This window comes from Chamaea fasciata, unplaced genomic scaffold, assembly GCF_029207755.1.
Source record: "Chamaea fasciata isolate MVZ Bird 193981 ecotype frontalis unplaced genomic scaffold, bChaFas1.0.hap1 SCAF_5, whole genome shotgun sequence".
Classification (NCBI taxonomy): domain Eukaryota; kingdom Metazoa; phylum Chordata; class Aves; order Passeriformes; family Sylviidae; genus Chamaea; species Chamaea fasciata.
The window spans coordinates 63500431-63521537 of NW_027094090.1; the positions used below are offsets into that span (position 1 = coordinate 63500431).

At 41.4% G+C, this 21107-nt stretch overlaps 1 protein-coding gene across 1 annotated transcript in view; it reads right to left on the reverse strand.

The window, feature by feature from the left end:
- The window catches only part of MYH9 (myosin heavy chain 9), a 70166-nt gene extending 51166 nt beyond the window's left edge, over nt 1–19000 (reverse strand). The window contains exons 1-2 of the mRNA XM_066184027.1: nt 18843–19000; nt 2962–3314 (exon numbers count right to left, since the gene is read on the reverse strand). Of these exons, the coding sequence (XP_066040124.1) occupies nt 2962–3294 (333 nt within the window). The 5' untranslated portion in view covers nt 3295–3314; nt 18843–19000. The remainder of the gene's footprint in view (nt 1–2961; nt 3315–18842) is intronic.
- Nucleotides 19001–21107: the final 2107 nt, after the last annotated feature.

A 21107-nucleotide genomic window follows, 5' to 3' on the forward strand; every position in this document is an offset into this window, starting at 1 on the left:
GTTCTCCATCAAGTCTGACAGCACTAGCACAGCACAGAATAAAAGCTGAAAATCTGGGTGATGCTTTCCTGACCTTTGACTACACCAGTGGAAGACAGTAGGACAAAGAGATAAATGAGCCAACGCGAGAGCAGCATGTTCACAGTGCACATAAGCCCACAAGGAACACAGAGTTTTCTTAGCTGTATGTGTGTTACTCCTCATGGCTGTGACTGTTGACAAATTAGAATGGCTGCCTTTCAAGTAAGTAGAGTGCATGTCTAAAGCCAACCTATGGATGAGAGCAGCAGTTTAGAAAAGGGAACACATTAATTTCACTTAGAGTGATGAAGCCATGAAGCAAGTATGCAAGAAGCAGCTACCACCTTCTTCCAGCATTCTGCTTGCCAGAAAGGAAGTTTCCATGCAGCAGAATGACCTCAGCTCTGTTAAGGGATATTTTTACCTAATAAAGAGGGGCAACTAATCACGGCTGGGATAAGCAACTGAATAAGACCACCGTGTCACAACTGCTGATCAAGCCCACTGACAGTTTCATAGAGGAAGCAAGTTGAGTTGTATTAATAAGCAGAAGCTGCCAGCCCTACCACAGAGAAGACAAGAGTTATCTTCATCTTACTGAAGTACAAATAAAGACTTATATACATAAATCCCTGAATTGAACCCAAGGTTCCAATTGAAAGGCTCATCTATTATAAGCATAGCTGGCTTGGAAATCTGTACTTTGTCTCAGACATTACTATCTCAAAATAGAATTCTGGCATTACCTTTCACTAACTATTTCAACTAACACACACGCCAAACTGGAACTAGTTTTATTTTTCTAACTGCTCAACTAGCTCTGAGGAGTTGAAAGAACCATCTGCAGCATGGCACAAAGCTGACAGCATCAGAAAATTTATTTTCCAGTAACAGTTAACTTAAATAAAATGATTGGACATATAAGATTGAGTTTTGAGTTTCCCACACAGAATACAAACGAAGCCATTCAGGTAAGCAAAAATTATTCACAAAAGCTGAAAATGGTCTTTTGATAAAGAATTCCAAATAGAAAGGGTTAATATTAAAGCTGATCTATTAGCAAGTCACCTCAGTGCATAACCAATCCACACATAGAAAAACAGCAAACTGGCATTTGGAGTCAAGCTTTTAGTTCTTGAATTGTTTGGCACTCCTCACTCAAAATTTGCCTGCAGCAGCAATAAGACTTCCCACTTCATAGTACAAGACAGAAAGACAGAAAAATAAAGATTAAAAAAATAAAAAGGAAAAAAGAAAATAAATTATAAAAACACACAGCCCTGCTGCCAACTAAGAAAGAAAGGAGAAGAACTAAACTATGCTTGTGATCTTTCCAGAGACATTTATGCTGGAGATGCATTGCATGTACTCCCTTTCTTCAAGCGGATTAATAATCAACTAACAGCCACTCCAATGAAAGTATTTTAAGCCCTCCCATTAATCTCCTGACTTGCTGAGAACTGCTGACAGGTGAGATCAGTCCATTTCACAAGTGCAGAGGAACACAGTTTTGGCAAGACTAAGATTCTGTAACAGAGAAATACTATGCAGGGTTTGCTTGGGTGAAGGCTTTGGAGATTTTTTACAAAAAAATCTTACAATCTTCTTACAATCCAATTAGAAAAACTCAATTTATTAGTCATAGACCATGCCTGAAACTTCAGATGGTATGTGAAACAGTCCATTGTACAGCATGCAACAGACCTTGAGACACTGCAGAATTATTTTCAACAATTATTCTATAACCTAGCAGTGTTTCCTATTCTAAAAAGATTACACAGGGATCCTACATATCCAATTTCTTCTGAATACCAAGGTTTTTCCATCTGAGAATAGATTTTTACCAATAGTAGAAGGAGTTGTTAACTGCCAGAATAATAAACTACATCAACCTCCAATCACACCAGCTCTCAAATTTTGACATCAGACTGTGGAAGTCAGACTAAAATTATATCAGCCTTGCATCCTTCAGATATTCTCTAATAATTTCTCCAAGAGTTATCTGTATGCCTTCATGCCACTCCAGAAGAGCAGACACAGCACTAGTAAGTCATGAGTTTCTCCCTTGTGTTCTCCCTAGTCCTGTTTTAACCAGTCACCGCACACAAATTTTACATTACCACTAAGTTTAATAACTCATTCTATAACTGTGGACTATTAATAAAGCAGAAGCTAGCATGACCAATATCTGCTTGCTAAACATAGGCAACATGAAGAGGAAAATCAGAAGGGAACTGAAGAACCAGGTCAAGGTTCCAAAGTCTCCTTCCCCACCTTTCCCTATTTATTGCCTTTAGTATTCAGTGAAGTGGTTGCTGCCTGCTTCATTGGGTCTGACCCTTGGTCCCATAAATGGTATCTGTTATTTACACAGCAATAAGAAGCAGGAACCTCTGCTCTTGTCCATTTGGGGATGGAAAGAAAAGGAACATTTCCTATCTGTAAGTACATACAGGCACATATGCTCCTTCTCTAGTAAGATGCTCTGAGATCCACACAAAAAGCTTGGCACTAGCATTCTTTCCCACTGAAGCTCCAGACATGGAAAACACATTTCAGATGATGGGTGGATTAGGACTCTGTTTTTATTATTATTATTTGATTCGGTTCAGATCAGACTCCCTTTTTACCACTATCCAACTGCTCTTGTGTCTTGCTAAGAGAAAGTTAAAAGGCATTCAAAACATCCTGCAAACAAAGACATTAAAACATTAAAGCAAGATTTACCACAGCATTCCTTGAAAGCTTCAAAATTAACCAGAGGGGGATTGGCATAGTTTAGTGAAAAAATTTTAAGTAGAGCGAAGAAGGTAAGTCACATAATGAGTTGTGTGTAGGGGCAATGAAAGGCTAACATACACATTTAGGAGCAAAGCAATTACAGTAAGTTCACACACTGTGTAATCAGGAACTCCTACCCCAACAGACAAGATTACTCACATAGATCAGTCCCGAGTAGTATCTCTCCTTCAAGTTGTGAAGCACAGAAGCCTCATTCAGGCATGTCAGCTCTGCCATATCTTCTACTTTAGAGAATTTGGGGGGGTTCATCTTCTGGATGTCATCCTTATTTACTTTCACCTTCTTCCCATTCTCTGCCAGTTCCACGATGGCTTCATCTCCTACTTCTTCCTTCAGGCTAGCTGCCTCAAATCCATTCTTCTCTGAGGGAACCCATACCAGCTTCTTAGCTGCCCAGTCAGCCTGAGTCAGGGGGTTATTAATGATGTTTTTGTCCACATAAAGGTACTTATCTGCGTCTCTTTGCGACATTGTGGTTTACAATTGGGGACCTGTGAAGAAAGGGGAAACAAAGAAAAAGGTTAATTTTAAAGCCTCAAATTGCCTCACAAATTCCTAGAGGCAGACAGGTACACGCTAAGTACTCTGAATCCCTGGCCATCAAGCAGGCCTCTCCCTCCTATAATTTCATGTTCATAAGCACTGCTAAAGTTGTCAGACTTCAAACAAGGCCAAGGTTTTGCTTGCCAAAAGTATGAAAAAAACCCAAACTAGTAAGCAGTTTCAAAAAACCCCAAAACCTACAACAAAACATTGACTGTTAAGCCTTTGGAAGCCATTATTTGGCAGAAAAGAGGTTGCACGTTAAAGCGGCAAGGACCAAACAACTTGTGCCAATCCTCATAGCATCAGACACTATGGCAGTAACATTCAGGTCAAGATTAACCCTTCACTGCTCTACTTGGTAGAGATATTGGCTCAGAAATAAAATCCTAAATGTGTAATCAACACTTTTGCTTTGTATCTCCTTATTCTGATAAGCTATACATCTAAAACCACAACAACTTCTCAGAAATGTCAAATACCAGCCTAGAATGTGAAATACACTTTGCTTCTAAAAGATGGCAGTATTTTGTGGACCCCAGTTAAGACTGATATTAGATACTTTCCATCACCAGCTTAGTTGTAATACCCAGCCCACCAGTTTATATCTTTTTTCTTTTCTAGATAATGTTCAGTAGCAAAATATCTTCAAGATAGTAACAGAATAAATCAGGAAATTTTATAGCCAAATATCTTCTACTAACATCATTCTGTGAAGCAGTGGTCAGATAGAGGAGAGTGTTTCATCCCTAAAAAAGGGAGACTTAGGCTGCATACTTGAAAAATGGCACCCTAGATTTAGTGCTTCATCAAAACCAGAACACTACCGCCAGGGATTTTCCAGTTTATAAGGCAGCAATTTTATTAGTGCCATTCAAAAGTCCTTTCAATCAGAAAAGGACTGCATGCGTCAAGGCTCATTAACCATGTAACAGCAGCCTCTTTACAAGATCCCATAAACATTACTTCTTGAATTCTTCCTCACAAAGATACCAGTGTCCTCAATATATGTTTTTCATAGCTTGAATAGAAACTAGAGCTCTTTACCACCTAAAGAACAGGAAATGAAAATATGAGCACTCATGTCCTGGAAGGCTATCAGGAGCTATATGGTTAACTTTTCTACAGAATTAGCATTTACAAACCAGCAGGCAAATTAAGTAAGTGAAGTCTGACTACACACACTGCAGACAAAAAAGTATTGAAAGCAGGACAGAAGCAGCTCAATTCCCAAAACATGCATGAGAGCAACAATAGATGTAGAGTCCCAGCATTAGCAAACAGTGAATGAGGCCAGAAAAACATCAGCCATAATAATGATGGGCGTAAATGCCCACACCAGTCATTTTTAAGCGTGTAAGGAAATTCCTTTCAACAAATGTATCACTGTAAGTGGTATGTAACTTTGTGCCAGAGACTGTATGGACAGCTGTATATCCACAATCAAAAATTCTTTAGCAAACAAAGAGAAAAATCATTCTATAAATAATCACTTCCTTTAGCTCGAGTTTAAAATCTTTGTCTTAAACCTTACAGGATATGCCAAGCAGCTATTCCACACTTGACCTCATCTTTCCTTCCCCCACAGGGTCACTGACACTTCCACCTCAACCACAATGGTGATTCTCGGAGCAACTCCACCCTGGCTTTTCGTATTATTCCTGAAAACTAGATTTTAATGGATACATGACAAAGAGATTTGTTGTAGAGATAAGATGCAGCAATCTGGAAGCTGCCATAAAAAAAAACTTGAGCTGTCGGGAGAGCTCCAGGACCATCCTATAACAACAAGCCTGACAGAGTACATAGCAAATACAGAAGATAACAATTCAAAAGAAGATATTAGGATTTCATGACACTGCAGAGTATCATCTGTAGGCCGTAATCAAAGGGTTAAAAAAAGGAGTGGAAGGAAAGAGGGAAAAAAGAAAAAAAAGAAAAATATTCAATTGTGTTGAGAGTCGTATCAGGTTTGGCAAGGCAACAGCTGTGCTCTACCCTCCATTACACAGCTTCCTGCCTATGCAACTCCCAGAATGTAACCAGTTGCCTTTTTTGGCTATAATCAGGCAGGACACAGAGACACTACGCTTCAGCTAAATTCAGTTTCATCATTTCCTCAGGAATCCGAAGTAACCAGCCATCTGAAATGTCCTACATTACATAGTCCTCACTTCCTCACTGCTAGAGTACATGCATCCAGTACACCTTAAAGACACATTCTGACAAAAACTATTTCTTTTTGGCTTAGATAGGACCACAGGAAATCTTTCAAAGGGTATTCCCAGTCAACCCTAGATCTGAAGAGAACTAAGGAAAGAAGATAGTTACAGAGAGGTTAATCAAATTCCTTGTAGGAGGAGAACCCCAAATTATCCCAAATACTACAAGAGTGCATTCTTCAGCCCGTAAGAGATCACTCTAGAGCATCTATACCTTTCTATTTTCAGGGCTGAAAACAGCTTTCACAGTAAGAGGAAAAATAGCCTAACACAGCTATTCTACTAAAATCTCACCAAACAAGATATTTTTAATATGTTAAATATATATTAATATAATACATTGTATACATAAATATATATTTAAGCAATCAAATTATTGTTATAATAAGTATTTTTTTAATATTTTAAGTACTACCAAATAGTAGTGACGAGTTTCAAAAAGGGTCTGCACCTCAAACTTGAAAAAGACTCGAAAATTCCCTTATTGCACAGCAGCAGCAGCTTTTTTATCATCTTAAACTAGCTCTCCTATGTTCCAGGACAGAATCTTCACATAGTACAGCTAACAGACTAGAGGCTCGAGCTAAGACAACATGGCATTAGAGCTATTCTCGAGGCTGACTTCAAACCCACAGGGCGTCCAAGCTAGCAATACCACAAACCAACCATTAATTTGTCTTCTCCACAAGAACAGTACCAGAGGAATCAAATTCACTAAGTTCCATCTCATGGACTCCTAAACTTATCTCCCTAGCTTATGCTGCATTGCACTGGGCACTTCTAAAAATCCCTTAAAGTGGTCAAGGAAGGAAGCAAGCCCAGTAAGCTCTTACAGCCTTACAGCAACTCACAATGAATGCAAATCATTGCCATTTTAGGAACAAATTAGGAAGCAATTTGTTTGCTTGGTAGTTTGCATTAGGGGTGTAGATAATTATGCAGGACAAGGACATTTATCTTTACATAACTATTGTGCAACTGCCAGATGAGAAGACCGTTAACAATATTCTTTTTGATGCCAGTCTATACGCAAGACGACCAAAGAATACAGAAGGAAGACAGACCATGCTTGTTTTGAGTTTAAATGCCTCCTTCCTAGTATTGTTTCCAAAAATGACATACTACAGTCACTTCCCCGTTAACCCAGTATGTTCCCTTATTGTGGTTCACAGCAGTCTGGGGAAGAGACTGGTCAAACTTTGCTTGTTTTCCATTATTTCAGGGTCCAAAAGACATTCTTTGCCACTTAACTAACTACATAATTGCCACGAAGATGCCATACAATCACAGATATAGACAAAACAATCTCTACAGTTACTAACAGCACGGGACCAAGACATCAGTATGCAATGCAACTTTCAAAAAGTAATACCAAGGGCCCTGTTGACATACCTATTTCCCAGCAGACTGTTCTTTTGAGAGGAATAAGTCAAACACTGGATTTAACTTAAGATGACATGCACTCCCTTTGAATTATGCAGAATTACTCCAAACCCTCACTGGAATACAGTTATATGGACAGAAGTTTGCCTTAGTCTCCTGCAATTTCATAGCCTTAAGGCTTGAACTGTAGGACACTACACACACTCTCCTTAAAGCATCAAGTACTTTGCATAAACCTGGGAACAAACACCTTATCTCGTTTGGAAAGGTTGACCTCTGCTGTAAGGTCCCTTTCTTCCAGTTACAAGTGTTTTACAACTGCTAAAAGCACAGAATGTTACCTATTCGCAATTTAATTTTCAATAACTATCTGTATTACACCCCCCCACTCCCCCCAGACATTTACTCTGTCAGCAGCCAGAGAACTGGTCCTGGGAGTAAGCCCCTGCTCATTAAGATAAGCTTGGGCTTTACTAAACTATGGAGGTAACAGCTGAAGTAGAAATAGAATTCATGGGAGCATTAATGACAAGGGTTAAAGCATCATACTTACAAATATTAATTTGAGCACTGGCTGGGCAAGGGAACACCTCCAGTTTGAGTTACCCAAACCACCATTAATGTAGGGATCCCCACACTGTTCTTTCCTGGCTTCAGCCTCAGTCCTGGCAAAGATGTATTGCTACATTGGAATAGACAGTTTTATTCATGCACTGTTTCATTTCCTGACTTCAGTGAATTATGAGAAGTTTGTGAAACACTATGCTACACAGGCTGCAAAACAGCCATATACATGCACCGAATCCTTAGCAATTCAGGTCACCACTTCAGAACTTTGCTATAAGACTGAGCCTGCATGAAAAGGGACATAAGTGGATAATTGGTGGAAGTTTTCTTCGGTTTCATATCCACCAGCAAGGCACTGCTACAAATTTTCTGTGATTTTATATTAACCAATCCTCTCGTATTGTTTGCCTAGTGGCCCTTCTACTTGCAGTGCAAGAGGAACTACCCTAAAGGCTGACAAAAAGAATGAACAATAAGCAGCGAACATAGTTAGACTGCAAGTTAACTTCCCTTTCTTTAAAGAGTTCACCTTTTAAAAGCAGTTCATGAACACAACTTTCCCACCACTTTCCAAACTGTCTTACCTTTAGCAGGTTGTCAGAGGGTGCAATAAAAGACAAAGGCCCTTTCACAGAACAAAAGGAATGTACACCTTTTCTATAGGCAAGACAAGACTTGCACTAGAAAATTACAGTACTACTGGTCACTTATGGCCCTATTTCAGGTATAACTAAGTTGCACTCAGAAGAAATTTGATTATTTTTTAAATGCTGTGTTTTAACGAATAATCTGACTTTGAGAAGCTGCAATGATTCAAATTAAGTTTGGTCAGTAACATTCATATGATGGGAATCCTTGCTAAGCGTATGATCTGAACAGCTAATACTTGCATTATTCCTGCAACTCAACTATTTTGCTTTTCCCAGCCAGCTGAACACAATTCATCAGAACAGATTTAAGAGCAGCTAGAAAGCTAGACTAAACTAGTCTAAAATAGACTTTAGTGGTCAGGCTAGCTACAGTGACCATGAACTGACAACATAAAGCCCCTGACCCACTAATAAAAAACTTCCTATAATTCCCTTGTATTCACTAAGAAACTGTTCAGATCTCATTTCTTTAGGTTAGGGTGACACTTCACAGCTCCAAGTGCCATCATGTTTATGGAAAAGAAAACTGTAAAGTTTCTGTAAAGTTTTTGTAAGCAACACCTACATAAAAACCCGAGTTTAAATCACTAAGGGTGAGAAATGAATCACAAGGAGGAGGTGCAGAGGAAAGTAAAGGGAAAAGCTGGCAGGAAGCTGAACTGATGGACAGGTTATATCTGCTTATTTCTCAAGTTCAGTATATTGAGACACACCAGTGCTTGCTGCTTCAGGCTGAATGCAACAACCACGACTTTCAGTTATCCCACCAGAGAACACAACACCAGGCAAGTAACTGAGTTCGCAATTAACACCCCCTCACAGACAGCCCCTCAAGCTGAAGGCACCGAGCCGCACTTAGCCTTTGCGTTTAGAACGCTGCCATGCAGACTCATTTCTTCTATTTCAGCTTTATTTGGGACTCATAATGACTGCTATTAGGCTTACTGTAGTTCACTGTTTTCCTCTCTAGTCACAGTCTGACGCACACAATACATTGTTGAAAGATTTATTTCACAACTGGAATGCAGCTTGCTGGCAATTATTGTTGCATATTCAGTTTGAGTGTAGTGCTGCCCAGACTTGCCAGCTACCCTGTTTATTACTGTAAATTATACTCAAGGTAGAGCACTAAAGTGCCCTCTCTGTATGGGGGGCTCTAGGAACCAAGAAGGAGGAATCTAATTATCTAATGCATAAGTGATGCTTCTATTGCACAAAAGTGACCTATTGGCCAGACTGTAGGTAAGACAAAAGAAAAACTGAAGGAAATTCTGCATCTTCCAAGTGGCCTAAAGGCACCCAGCACACACTCGCAGAACAGTGAATATGGAATAAATGTTTCTCGGTTTCTCCATGTCCAGCCCTCTTCATCAGCTGCCAAGCACCACTCTGCTATGTGTGAAACAGCACTTGCATATATTCTACTGTAACAGCTGACAGAGGAGGTGTGCTTGGGCAGCTGGGACTTCCCATGGTAAAGTGCAAAGGCCAAAAAGCCACATACAAGCAAGACACTTATATGCCACTTAATAGACACGTTTTCTCTCCACTGTGTTCAAATACAGTAGGATTGAGAACAGTGCTACAAGCACAGCCCACATACATTTAACAAATACCAATACCTATCTCAAGAGGCTACTTTTGGGTACCAAAGACTGAAAACAGGATGCAGGCTTCACCATGGGCTACAGAAGCACAGGAACCATCTTGGGCAACCACACTGCATGCAGTCATTAACCACTGCAGGTTACAGGCAAATACAGCCATGCATAGCTTCCCTAAGTTAATGCTAGGGAGGGTATGCTTGCCTCTATTTTAATTGCACCTTATGAGTTCAGGGAGACATAAAGACACTACCATGTAGATAGCACCAATACAGTTAATCAGCTCTATGAAGCCTGTGTACATTGTTTAAACACACCAAACACTGATTTAGGGAGGGGGAGGGTAGCCTTCTGTTGGTTTCAAGTCCAGTCTTTAGCATGACAAAGCTAGGCTGGCTGCCACCCAACCCCATTCACTTTGAATAAATATTCAAAGTTTACAATCCTGCATAATACACTTTCTGCAACTGTTGTTTCTCATTAGTGGAGTACAGTACATGCCTTCTCAGCAGAGGAGAGAATTCCTCTTACAGAGACAGTGTGCCCGCAAGGAAAACATTCCAGGGGGAGAACACATTCTTCGTGACCACTCAGCAAAGTAATCCCACTTAAGGAGACAGCTGTAGTTCAGAAAATTGCAGCCCATCCCTGCTGTTCAAGCTGTTTTGCTGGAAGACTTTTTTTCAGGAGGCATAATGGCCTGCATAAGTTCTGATCAGGCATGCAGAGTTCCCCACAGACATGGCATGAGACAGGGGAAGAGCTTAGAAAGTTTTAACCTTTGTAACCTCAGGGTCACTTTTCATCCCTTCCCTAACATTCTGATTTAAAGCTAAAAAGGTATCTGCCAAGAACTCTGAGGCACGGTGTAAGGTAGCTCTACAAACATGAATTAGCACTCCCTGTCATCTTTGTCAATGCCAGGTTTCAATTCATTGCAAGAGGGAACAAGGAATAAATTACAACTAAATACAGAGACAAAAAATACGGTTCTGGTTCACCCTTTTAGATACAAATATTTAGCATGTATGTGGCCAAGATAAAGTCATCTTACAGGAACAATTACTCTTGCTAACGTTAACTGACAAATTGCTTTGATCTCATCATCAATACTACTAATCATCTTCCAGCTCATAATGAAAAGAAGGAAGAATCAGTATGTCCAGTAAGTAATTTTTTAAAGTATTATTTTTACTTTGCAACAGAAGTTTCTCTAGACACTTTCATCTCAACCTACTGTGCCAACCTAGGACTGTGTACAAACAGCCTTCTGCTACATCTCATATTTGTATTCTAGCTTAAAATCATTTTGCTGCACATTAACAGCGGCTATGGGGATGGCAGGCAAAAACCCCAGCACAGAGAAGGCGGCTACTGCCTCTACAGAGTCCAAGTTCGATTCTCAACCCTTCCAGCAATACATAACAGTTCAATAAGAGGACCTATGTCTCTGTTAATGACCGTGATCTCTGAGGTAGAGGTCTGGAGAAGAATGACTTGTTCTGGACATGAGAACACAGCAACTCCTACACAAATAAGAAAAAGCTACATAGCCTTTACATTCCAGGATGTGTAAGAAGGCCAAGTTGAAAACATTTGTAGTTTTTTAATTTTTGTTATATTTGTTTTATAAATACTTATGCTCATAAACATCATGTTCAAGATACTCTGAAAATCCAGATTGCGACATTTTCCTATTGCATTCAAGGTCTGGCACAGTTTCTTAGCCATCCATTATAAGCACTGCTCTACAGAAAGCTCCTGGTGCAGCAGAGCACACGAGGAATACTGGTCTGGTCAGTACACCTCAGCCTCACGTTTGTCTTCTGGATAGCTTGCTCCCTCCCTGACCTATGCTTTCTTCTCTCATTGGCAAATACATCAGTCTTTTAAAAAGGAACAGCATTAGCCGTGGCTAATTTTAGAATTCACCCAACTGTGCCCTCCTGTCTGGATCTCCTGAAACACTGATTTTTGTGTTAGAGGAGAAGAAAGGACTCATCTTTCAATCTCAGCTGAGTAAAAGCAAGGGAACTTGAAGCAGAAACTTAGTCTAGACTATTACAATCATAGCTATATGACACATAAAATTTTCTCTATACTGGCAATACAAGAAAAGACTTCTTTGGAAAAAAAAGAAAATTATCTCCTTTTGACAAGTGACTGATATGACATTTCATGGTTCTTGTATGGGGAAACAAGTATAATTTGAAAGTTTCCAATGAAGTATTGCTTTCTGCCCAAAAGGATAAAAAACAACGTAAGGAAACACTGACCACAGAGTAGCCAAACTGTTTCATGTGTTTCCACCACAGTTAACAACATTGTCCACAACCATACACACAGCAGGGCTGTGGTGATAAGACACTGGAACAGGCTGCCCAGAAAAGTTGTGGATGCCTCATCCCTGGGAGTGTTCAAGCCCAGGCTGGATGGGTCTCTGCGCAACCTGGCCTAGTGAAAGGTGTCCCTCATGGCAGGGGACTGGAACAAAATGACCTCTAAGGTCCCTTCCAACCCAAACAATCCCACAACTCTCTGATATTCTCCTGATCTACATGAGCAAGAGCTGAACCACTACCGCAGCTGCGCTTTTTCCTGACAGAATTAGCATTAATACAACATAGTGATATTTATCAGTTAAGTCTACGTCAAGTTTTTCAAGCACTAAAGAACTAAATTTTTTTTATACAGTTTTGACAATTAGGAAAAGAATTAGGATTTGCCACACAAAAGATTACCTCCCACCCTGTGGAAGAAGATAAACTGATTGTGCACATGTATATGTCAGTGCTACATGGACAATGTAGATAGTTTTTAGAAGTTACATTAATTTGCCTAATAAATTGGCAATCCTTCTTTTATGACTAATACATCTTTCTCATCACATTTGTATGTTCTCATTTTACTTTTCCCATCATATACTGCATTAAACTTGGAAAGGGCCATTAAACCATTTCACAATAATTTACTGTGTAATGAAATGTCACAAACTTTAGTGTCTGCTATAAAGAATAATACTGTAACATAAACCAGTTCACTTAGCTTTTATTGTCTGGGTTAAGTCACAAATCTTAAGTCACAGTTTAAAGAGTTCTTATGCTTGTAGCGATAACTTATTTGGTATTTATGCTCCCCTACAAAAGAAAATTTACTTGGTCAGTATGCAGACATATCCACTTGAAACACAGCAGCTTCAAGTATCCAATTATTTAACAATTGTAGGTAGTCTATTGTATATCTGCAGCCATACTTGCATTTATTTGAACAATCCTGAGATGTCTGAATATATTCTACTTGCTATCAGGAAGGGATAAAAACCATTTCTATCTCTGAACAATGGAAAAAAGTGACATCTGAACCTTCAACTATTTGAAGAATCAAATATATTTAAGTGGCAATCTGCTAAAAAAATAAAATTCCACTAACACAAAAGAAATATTTCTTGGACTACTTCATATGCATTCACAAGCAAAAAGTAAAGTTGTTTTCTAGATAGTTACTGCAATGAGGAATTTATTAATTAAATTGCTGTTTCCGGTTATCTTCATCTCAAATCCTCCCCTTCCGATCTGCTCCACCAACTGTTAAGCACACAGCTATCCATCCTCACAACCTCCCAAAAAACTCAAAGGAAAATGTCCATATCTTCCCCTACATTTTCAACTGTGACTGATATAGCCAAACCAGAAGCCTGAGAGTATTTTTGCTTCATCTACATTAAAAAAAAGGTACAAAAATCAACTTACCTTATAAACCAACTAGTTTCAAGTGCTTAGCCAGGAACCTTCTAACCCAGTTCATTGGTTTGATTTCAGATTTACGTTCAGTATTCCTTGAGAAGTTCTTTCATCTAAACACCCTAGGTCTATATACACCCTATATATCTATTCGAATATGTCTAAATCCTAAGACAAGGTTTCTTTTTCTTAAATTGATAGCACATCAATGAAAACTGCTTTGTTCACACATTTCAAAATAATTGATTTTACCAATTCTGGCACAGAAAGATTGGAATCTCTGGCACTAAATTGCAGGCAGACCTACATGTAACGGTCTCTGTGAAAAGGAGCTTACTCACTAACACCTGACCTACAAATTGATACTGCAGTTCAGTTAAGTCAGTCACATTTGGAACAAAAAAAAGAAGGAACTAAATTTTTGATAGAAATTTGGCTGTAGGTTTCCTTTTTTTCTTGAACATTTAAAACAACTCTGTTATTAAAATTAACTGGGTTGGTTGTTGGCCATAATCAGCTCTAACCAAAGTCAAATCTACTGCACCTCCAAGGTTGATTAAAAGAGCCTAAATTCAAACGAACTGGTCAAATCTTGAGCTTAAAAGAAAAACACAGGTGAATGTACTCTCATCATTATATACAATAAAAAGGCAAAGTAAAGCATTACAAGATCATGCTTTAAGTCTTTAGATTTTAAACAGGAAGCTGCCCAGCAAGGAAAAAAAAAAACAAAAACAAAACAACCTCTGACTGCACACAACTGACAAAATAGAGCTGTAAAATTTCTCCAAACCTTTTTTCTTACAAGTCTGAACGCCCACTTTGCTTTCACGCAAATCAGAACTCAAGTTCTGTGCAGAGGCATATATCACAATGGATTTCCTGCCAAGACTCATTAAAATGGTAGCTTTTGATGAATGGAAGTATTCAGCAGTTAAGGAGACTGCATGATGCAGATTTCCAAGTAAAGTTTCCCTTAAGATATTAATTATTAGCCTGAGTTTACTGAGGCCGCTCACCCATGTGGTTTTATTTACTGCTCCCAGTAAAGTCAGCATACATGCATTAGGAGAAATTTAAATTTCTAGTCATGAAGACAAGCAGAATCCAAACCCTATGTACAAAACTCTAGAGGCATAAATTTCATAAATAGGTCATGGAGTCAAGACACAACATACAGCATTACATTTCATTGTACCTCTCTGCAACCAGCAGCAATACATTTGTAATACTTCTGCAAGAAATAATTTACAGTAGACACAGTATGCCAGATCAATTTTCCAGTTTCCCTTTCACTATGGTTAAGAAGGATATGACTTACCAGTACTAGCTCCGGAAGTACCACACAATGAAATCAATCACAGCCTCATTACCAGAAAACTGTAGACACTACTGTTTCTCCAGACTCTTTAGGATGCTCAGAAAGGCAACATATTGTAATGAACAGTAACAGGCCAAAGAACCATTAACTGAAAATGGGGACTAACCCATTATGCTGAATACAACTGGGTTGGAGTGAGGTCAGAAGCTGTTAAGCCACTACAGTGGCCTAGGACTACAAGACAAATCAGTGTTGAGATTGTTGCTTCAAGTACTCTGAACAAGTTCTCACAGCCACTGAAGAAAAAAAGCGAAGCGGATAAACCATAATTAAGATGAACTTGTAAATTGATGCATTTCATTTAGTTGGACAACACCCATTTGCATTAGCTTCCAGGGCAGAAATTGCATTTGTGTTTTTGCCTCAGCATACTCTATTAAAATCAGGTTGCTAGTTTCCATCTCCTTCTGCACGAGAAAACTCAATTAGAACCACGATGTGGTTAAACTGAAAAGAAATTTAAGGTACAAGGTCACCATGCCACCATTAAGTTAGAGAAACTGCCAGCAAAAACAATGCGGCTGTAGGCGATCCTCTGCTATTATAGTTTTGTTCCAACCCACAGAAGACTTAATGTCAGGCACACAATTTCTCTACTTAACATGCAAACAGCTCTGCCTCAATTATAAACTAAGAAAGCAAAGAGTAACAAGATATTTATACAGGAAATCAAACACAAAAAATGTATGTTAGAGGGCACTGAGTGCACTATTAAGTCAAACCAACAAAAATACATTAAATCATACACTGAGGATTAAGGTTTTGGACACCTTTCCTTAGACATGCACACTAATTCTGAGCCTCTAAAATGCACTCTAGTCATCAGTTAGTTTCACCATGTTACCCAATTACCCAAAGCTACCACACAAAAAAGAAGATGTACCATGGGGGATAACACAACCTTAGCTTTGACTTCCCCTTTCAGTAAACCTTGCATTAACTAGATGAGTTCCTGTATCTCCCATGGGTCCACTTATAATCTCACCCTATTACAGTCACACTAATCCATAAACTACATCAATCTGGGCAAGACACAGGCCTAGGGATGGGGTGGAAGCGGAAGACTGAGCAGAATCAGTTCAGAAATCACAGTACCTCTGACTCGTGTCCTGTCTCCTTTGTTCTGGAAATTAACAGAACCAAATCTGAAATCCCAGTACAACGGAAATGTATTTTCACAAAGCCAGTAGTAGCTGATATACATGTACTCCCTTGTACCTGCATGTGAACAGCCTGACATTTGACTAACTTGTGAATTATTAAATGAAAACAGTTGGTACATTATTTCAAAAGATTTTCCAAGATAATAATGGTTCAGGTTTTCAAGATAGTTTGTTGAAGTGGTAAAAGCAAGCCTCATATTTGTAGCAGATACATTTGCAAGGCCAAGTAACCTTGCAAAGAGCCTTAAGCACCTGTGGCATCCAAGTGCAAGGCAGTTTTCAACTGGAAGATGAGTGAGTATTAGAACTACCACCAGCTACACAGCTTGAACAGTTTCCAACATTTTGCATAATATCTAAATAATGTGCTGGAGAGCAAAGATTATTTCAGCTTTCTAAGTGAGAGATTTTTCTAATCTCTTTCCTACAATTTTACTGGACAAGGTTGGGGGTTTTTTTCATTATTATCATTATCATTACTTTTTCATTAGATTCATTTAAAAGATTATGGTGTAGTTCTCACAAGCTTTGTCTTCTTAAAACATTCTGAAACACATCAAAATCTACCCAGAGGAAATAATGAAAAAAGTCCTATTCTTTATCTCTTGAGATGAAATTATCATCTGGCAACTTTTTTTCTTACAAGATTAACTAGAAAGAAAAAAAAAAAAACAAAAACAAACCACAAAAAAACCCCAAAACCCAGGACCATGGTAGAAATGTCCTACCAATCCACGCAAAGCCCAATAACAGGACTTCAGTTTCTCCACTCACTCTTTTGGGGCAGACAGAACCTGACTATTAAATCTTCCTGTTTATACAGAAACAGACACAGGCTACTCAGCAGCACAAACACTTCTCCAGGGATCTTCCAAAATCAGACCTTGGCTACACAAGTCAAGCATCCAAGAGATGACACCAGATTCCAAACAGAACCACATCACTCACCAGCTTGGTGCCAGTCACACTCACTTTGACATTTCAGGTCAGCAAAGAAGTTTAGATTCCCATTTCTACCCACTCCCAGCAATTCTGCTTCTGCTTTAGAGTTATAGAAAATTTTGCCTGTCCACCTCCATAAAGACAGTGCACGCACTATGAATAAGTGCAATAAACAAAGCTATCAAGAAGTGGAACACGTCAATTTCAGCAGTTCCACCTGATACAGAGCATCACGGAACTGTTGTATAATTTCCTTGTAGTTCTTTTCACAAGGTCAGATTAGCATAAAGTCTTGTGTTTTTACAGGTTGGGAAATTGTGATTAACAAATTCAAAACTCTTCTGTGACACTTATATTTATCAACTGCTTTTCCTTCATTACAATTTCCTAGTTAATAAAAATATCTGTGTATCTCATTGAAACTTTGTGAGAGCACTACAGATGCAGACAGTGCATCTATGAGTCGATACATATCTGCACCATGATTTGCCATTTTTTGCTGGAATGCCACCGATAAGCAAACTTAGTCACATTGTGACCTAGTGACTAATTTCAAAAGCATTTTACACCGGCAGCAACTGATTAGAAGGCTATTACTTAGGAGTTAAAACTTTACCATACCTAGCCTTATGAACAAGAGACTCATGCAAGAGTCAAGAATGTGTAATTTAATCTTTCAATCCATGGTTCAACAGCCTCTATGTAAGTTACCTTGTATTTCTTTACAGCAGACAGATTATAAATGGACCTTGGCCTGCAGACTACTACAGTACCTTTAAAAGTTTGATGCATATTTTTTTAATGCATTATTTGAGAGATTATTCTGTTTTGGAAGACCTGACCAATTATAAAAAAGCTTAGGTTCTTACTTCACTCTGATGGAGTGTGGCTCAGGACATCATGACATAGGATACAGAAGAAAAATCTACAGAAGAAGAAAGATCAAGAGCACAAACAGTGCTTCAAGGAGAAAAAAGAAGGAAAGAAAGTGCAAGGAGAAAAAAAAAACTGGAGTTAAAGCGTCACTGCATGCAGAGTTTGCTGACCAATGAAGTTTACTTCTGAAAAATGCCCCTTTATTTCCAGAAGCGTGTTATTCTTATAAAACTCATTTCATCCTGTGTTTAGGCAAATTAGGGGCAATTCTCATTAAACTCCCTGGGCAGGCACCACACTCAGGGGCTATGAAACTTGTTGCTTTCCACACCTACCGAAGACAAGTTGGTAAAGATACCACTCAAAGCCGGAGAACTCGGTTGGAGGTGATGCCTGAAAGCACAAACTATCTGCAAGAGCTCCCAGTGCAAGCTTCATCTTGCCCTGTCACTCCCTCCTCCCTCCCTCCCTCTCTCCTGGCCCAAACCGAACGAGGAAGTGGAGCCGGGCGGGCGGGCGGAAGCCAAGCCCATGGCGGTGTCTGCAGGAGGGCTGTCAGCCCGTGACTCAGGCTGCAGCCCTGACAGCTGCCCGCCGGCCCCGCCGGCCCCTGCGGGCCGGGCACCGGGGGGAAGAAGGGAGGGGAAGGCGCTGGGTGCGGTGGAAAAGAGCGCCAACCACCCACCCCACCTGCGGGAGGCCGGATCGCGGGGCGCGCGAGGAGCAGAGCGGCAGCTCCCCGGGCACGCACTGCCCCGGAGCACAGCGGGGACACGGGGAGCAGCCCAGCACGGCAGGTCCCACAGTGACAGAGCGGCAGAGCAGCGGAGCCTTCTCGCCCGGCCGGACAAAGAGGCGCCAAACCCGGCGAGGGAGGGAGAGAAGCCCGGCGCCAGGGGGGACAAACCGGAGCCACCCGCGCCCACCGCCCCGCCCGACCGGCTTCACCTGAGCCCGACTACGGTGGAGGAAAGGAAACGCCGCGGCAGCGGCTGCGCTCCTCACGGCAAGAGTGCGGCGTCCTCCGGCTGCGGCTCCTCCCGGGGCACCACGACCGCCGCTCGCTCACCGGCTCCGCTGAGCCGCCCGCCCGCCCGGGCGGGGCCGTCCCGCCCCCTCGCCACCGCCCGCGCCGCCTCCCGCCAATGACACCGCCGTCCCCGGAGACTGACGGCCATTTTTACCAATCAGAGTGGCCGAGGTGGGCGGAGGCTGAGGAAGCCGTTGAGCCGTTAGCAACTCCCGTGCGCCCCGCCTAACCCCGCCCAGCTCAGCCCAGCCCGGCCTCGCGGCCGCTCGGGCTGGAAGCGGCGGCGGCGGTTGCGGGTCTTCGTGGGCGCCGAGCGCTCCAGCCCGCCGGCTACGGGGTCGAGCAGGGTTCTCCCACTCCGATCCACCCCGGTCGAGCCCGGCCGAGCCGCCCTCACAACGCCCCACGCCGCGCCAGTCCCACAATGCCCCGCGCCGGGCGGGTACCGGCGGCCCGCACCGGCCTCTGGTGCCCCCGAGGGCAGCGGGAGCGGCCGGGGCCGGGATCGGGGAATGCGGGGCAGCGGTGCCATGGGCTGCCGTCGCCGCCGCCGGAGGCCGTGCCAGAAGGCCTCGGAGATGCGGGTTTGGGGGGTGTTCCCGTCAAGAGGTTCCCACTCAGCCTTGTAGTAGTGCAAAATACCTGTGACAGAAAGATGCCAGTCAGAATTAAGTTTCACAGAATCAATCAGGCTGAAAAAGATCTCTGAGATCATCGAGTCCAACCTATGACTGAACACCACCATGTCAAGCAGACCATGGAGATGAGTGCCACATCCAGTCTTTCCTTAAACACCTCCAGGGACGGTGATTTCACCACCTCCCTGGGCAGCCCATTCCAATGTCTAATCACTTTCTTTGAAGAAATTCCTTCTAATATCCAAGCTGGCTCAGCTTGAGGCCATGCTCTCTCACACTGTCACTGGTTGCCCGGGAGAAGAGACTGACGCCCACCTAGCTAAAACCTCCTTTCAAGCAGTTGTGGAGAGTTATAAGGTCTCCTTTGACCCTCCCTTTCCAGGCTCAACAACCACAGGTTCCTCAGCTTCTCATAAGACCTTTTGCTTCAGACCCTTCACCCGGCTTTGTTTCCTTTGCTGGACTCTTAACAGACAAAACTGAGGCAGGCAGAAGCATAAGCAGCCCCTGATGCTGCTGAGGTGTTTGGAGTCATGCTCACAGAGGCCCAAAATGTACTTTAAAAGGCATGCTGAAACACTGAGGTGTGAAAAGACAAAGATGGTGTAATTCTGCCTCCTTACATTTACTGTAACTTCAGGATGAGCTGAAGGAGAAAGCAATAGCCAGGATGCAAGATCAAAGTCCTTCTGAAAAGAGTACAGCATATCTAAATCCGTATGTCAGAACCAGGCAAGCAGATAAGGTTTACTGCCCACTTTATGAGCATATAGAAATACAAGGCTCCTTCCCTTCATGACTTCCTACTTTGTACAAGGAGCGTACATTTACAGATGTAAGTGCCAGTGACAGAAAATGCAAGGGAAAGTTTACTGGTGGTAGCATCAAAGCTACAAGCAGAAAAGGCAAATGAAGTTAAAGAGGCTTGAAAAAAGAGGGAAGTTAGTGAAGAAGTATCTAAAATGTGCATTTCTTGTCTGAGTGAAACACTTAAGGCTTAGAAAGGTTCACTGCAGCAGTTTGGAAACAATCCTAGATATTTTTATCTCAAGACACACAAGACAGTGGGAGAAATCACTGAAAGGTTGTACAGTGAGTATCAGGGACAAAGAGGTGCCACAGTCAGAGGCAGAGGTGAGAAATGTAAATACAGATGAAAAATATAAACAAGAATTTAATTTGGTGGTGAGAAGGGAATATACAGAGTATGTTTTCACTAGTACTTCAAGGCAGAAAATGAAAGGAAGCTGGAATTGTGACAGACAACTACCTACATAACCAAATACCTTTGGATTTACTATGAGGGTGATGAGGCACTGGCAGAGTTTGCCTGGAGAAGTTGTAGATGCCCCATCCCTGCAAGTGTTCAAGGACAAGAGTGGATGAAATTCTGAACAACCTGGTCTAGTGGAAGGTGTCCCTCCCCATGCCTGGAGAGTTGAAACTGCCTAATCTTTAATGTCCCTTCCAACCCAAACAACTCCATGATTCTATGGTGTCAAACAATCCAATGGCTCATATTGAGCCATGAGAAAAGTGACCAGC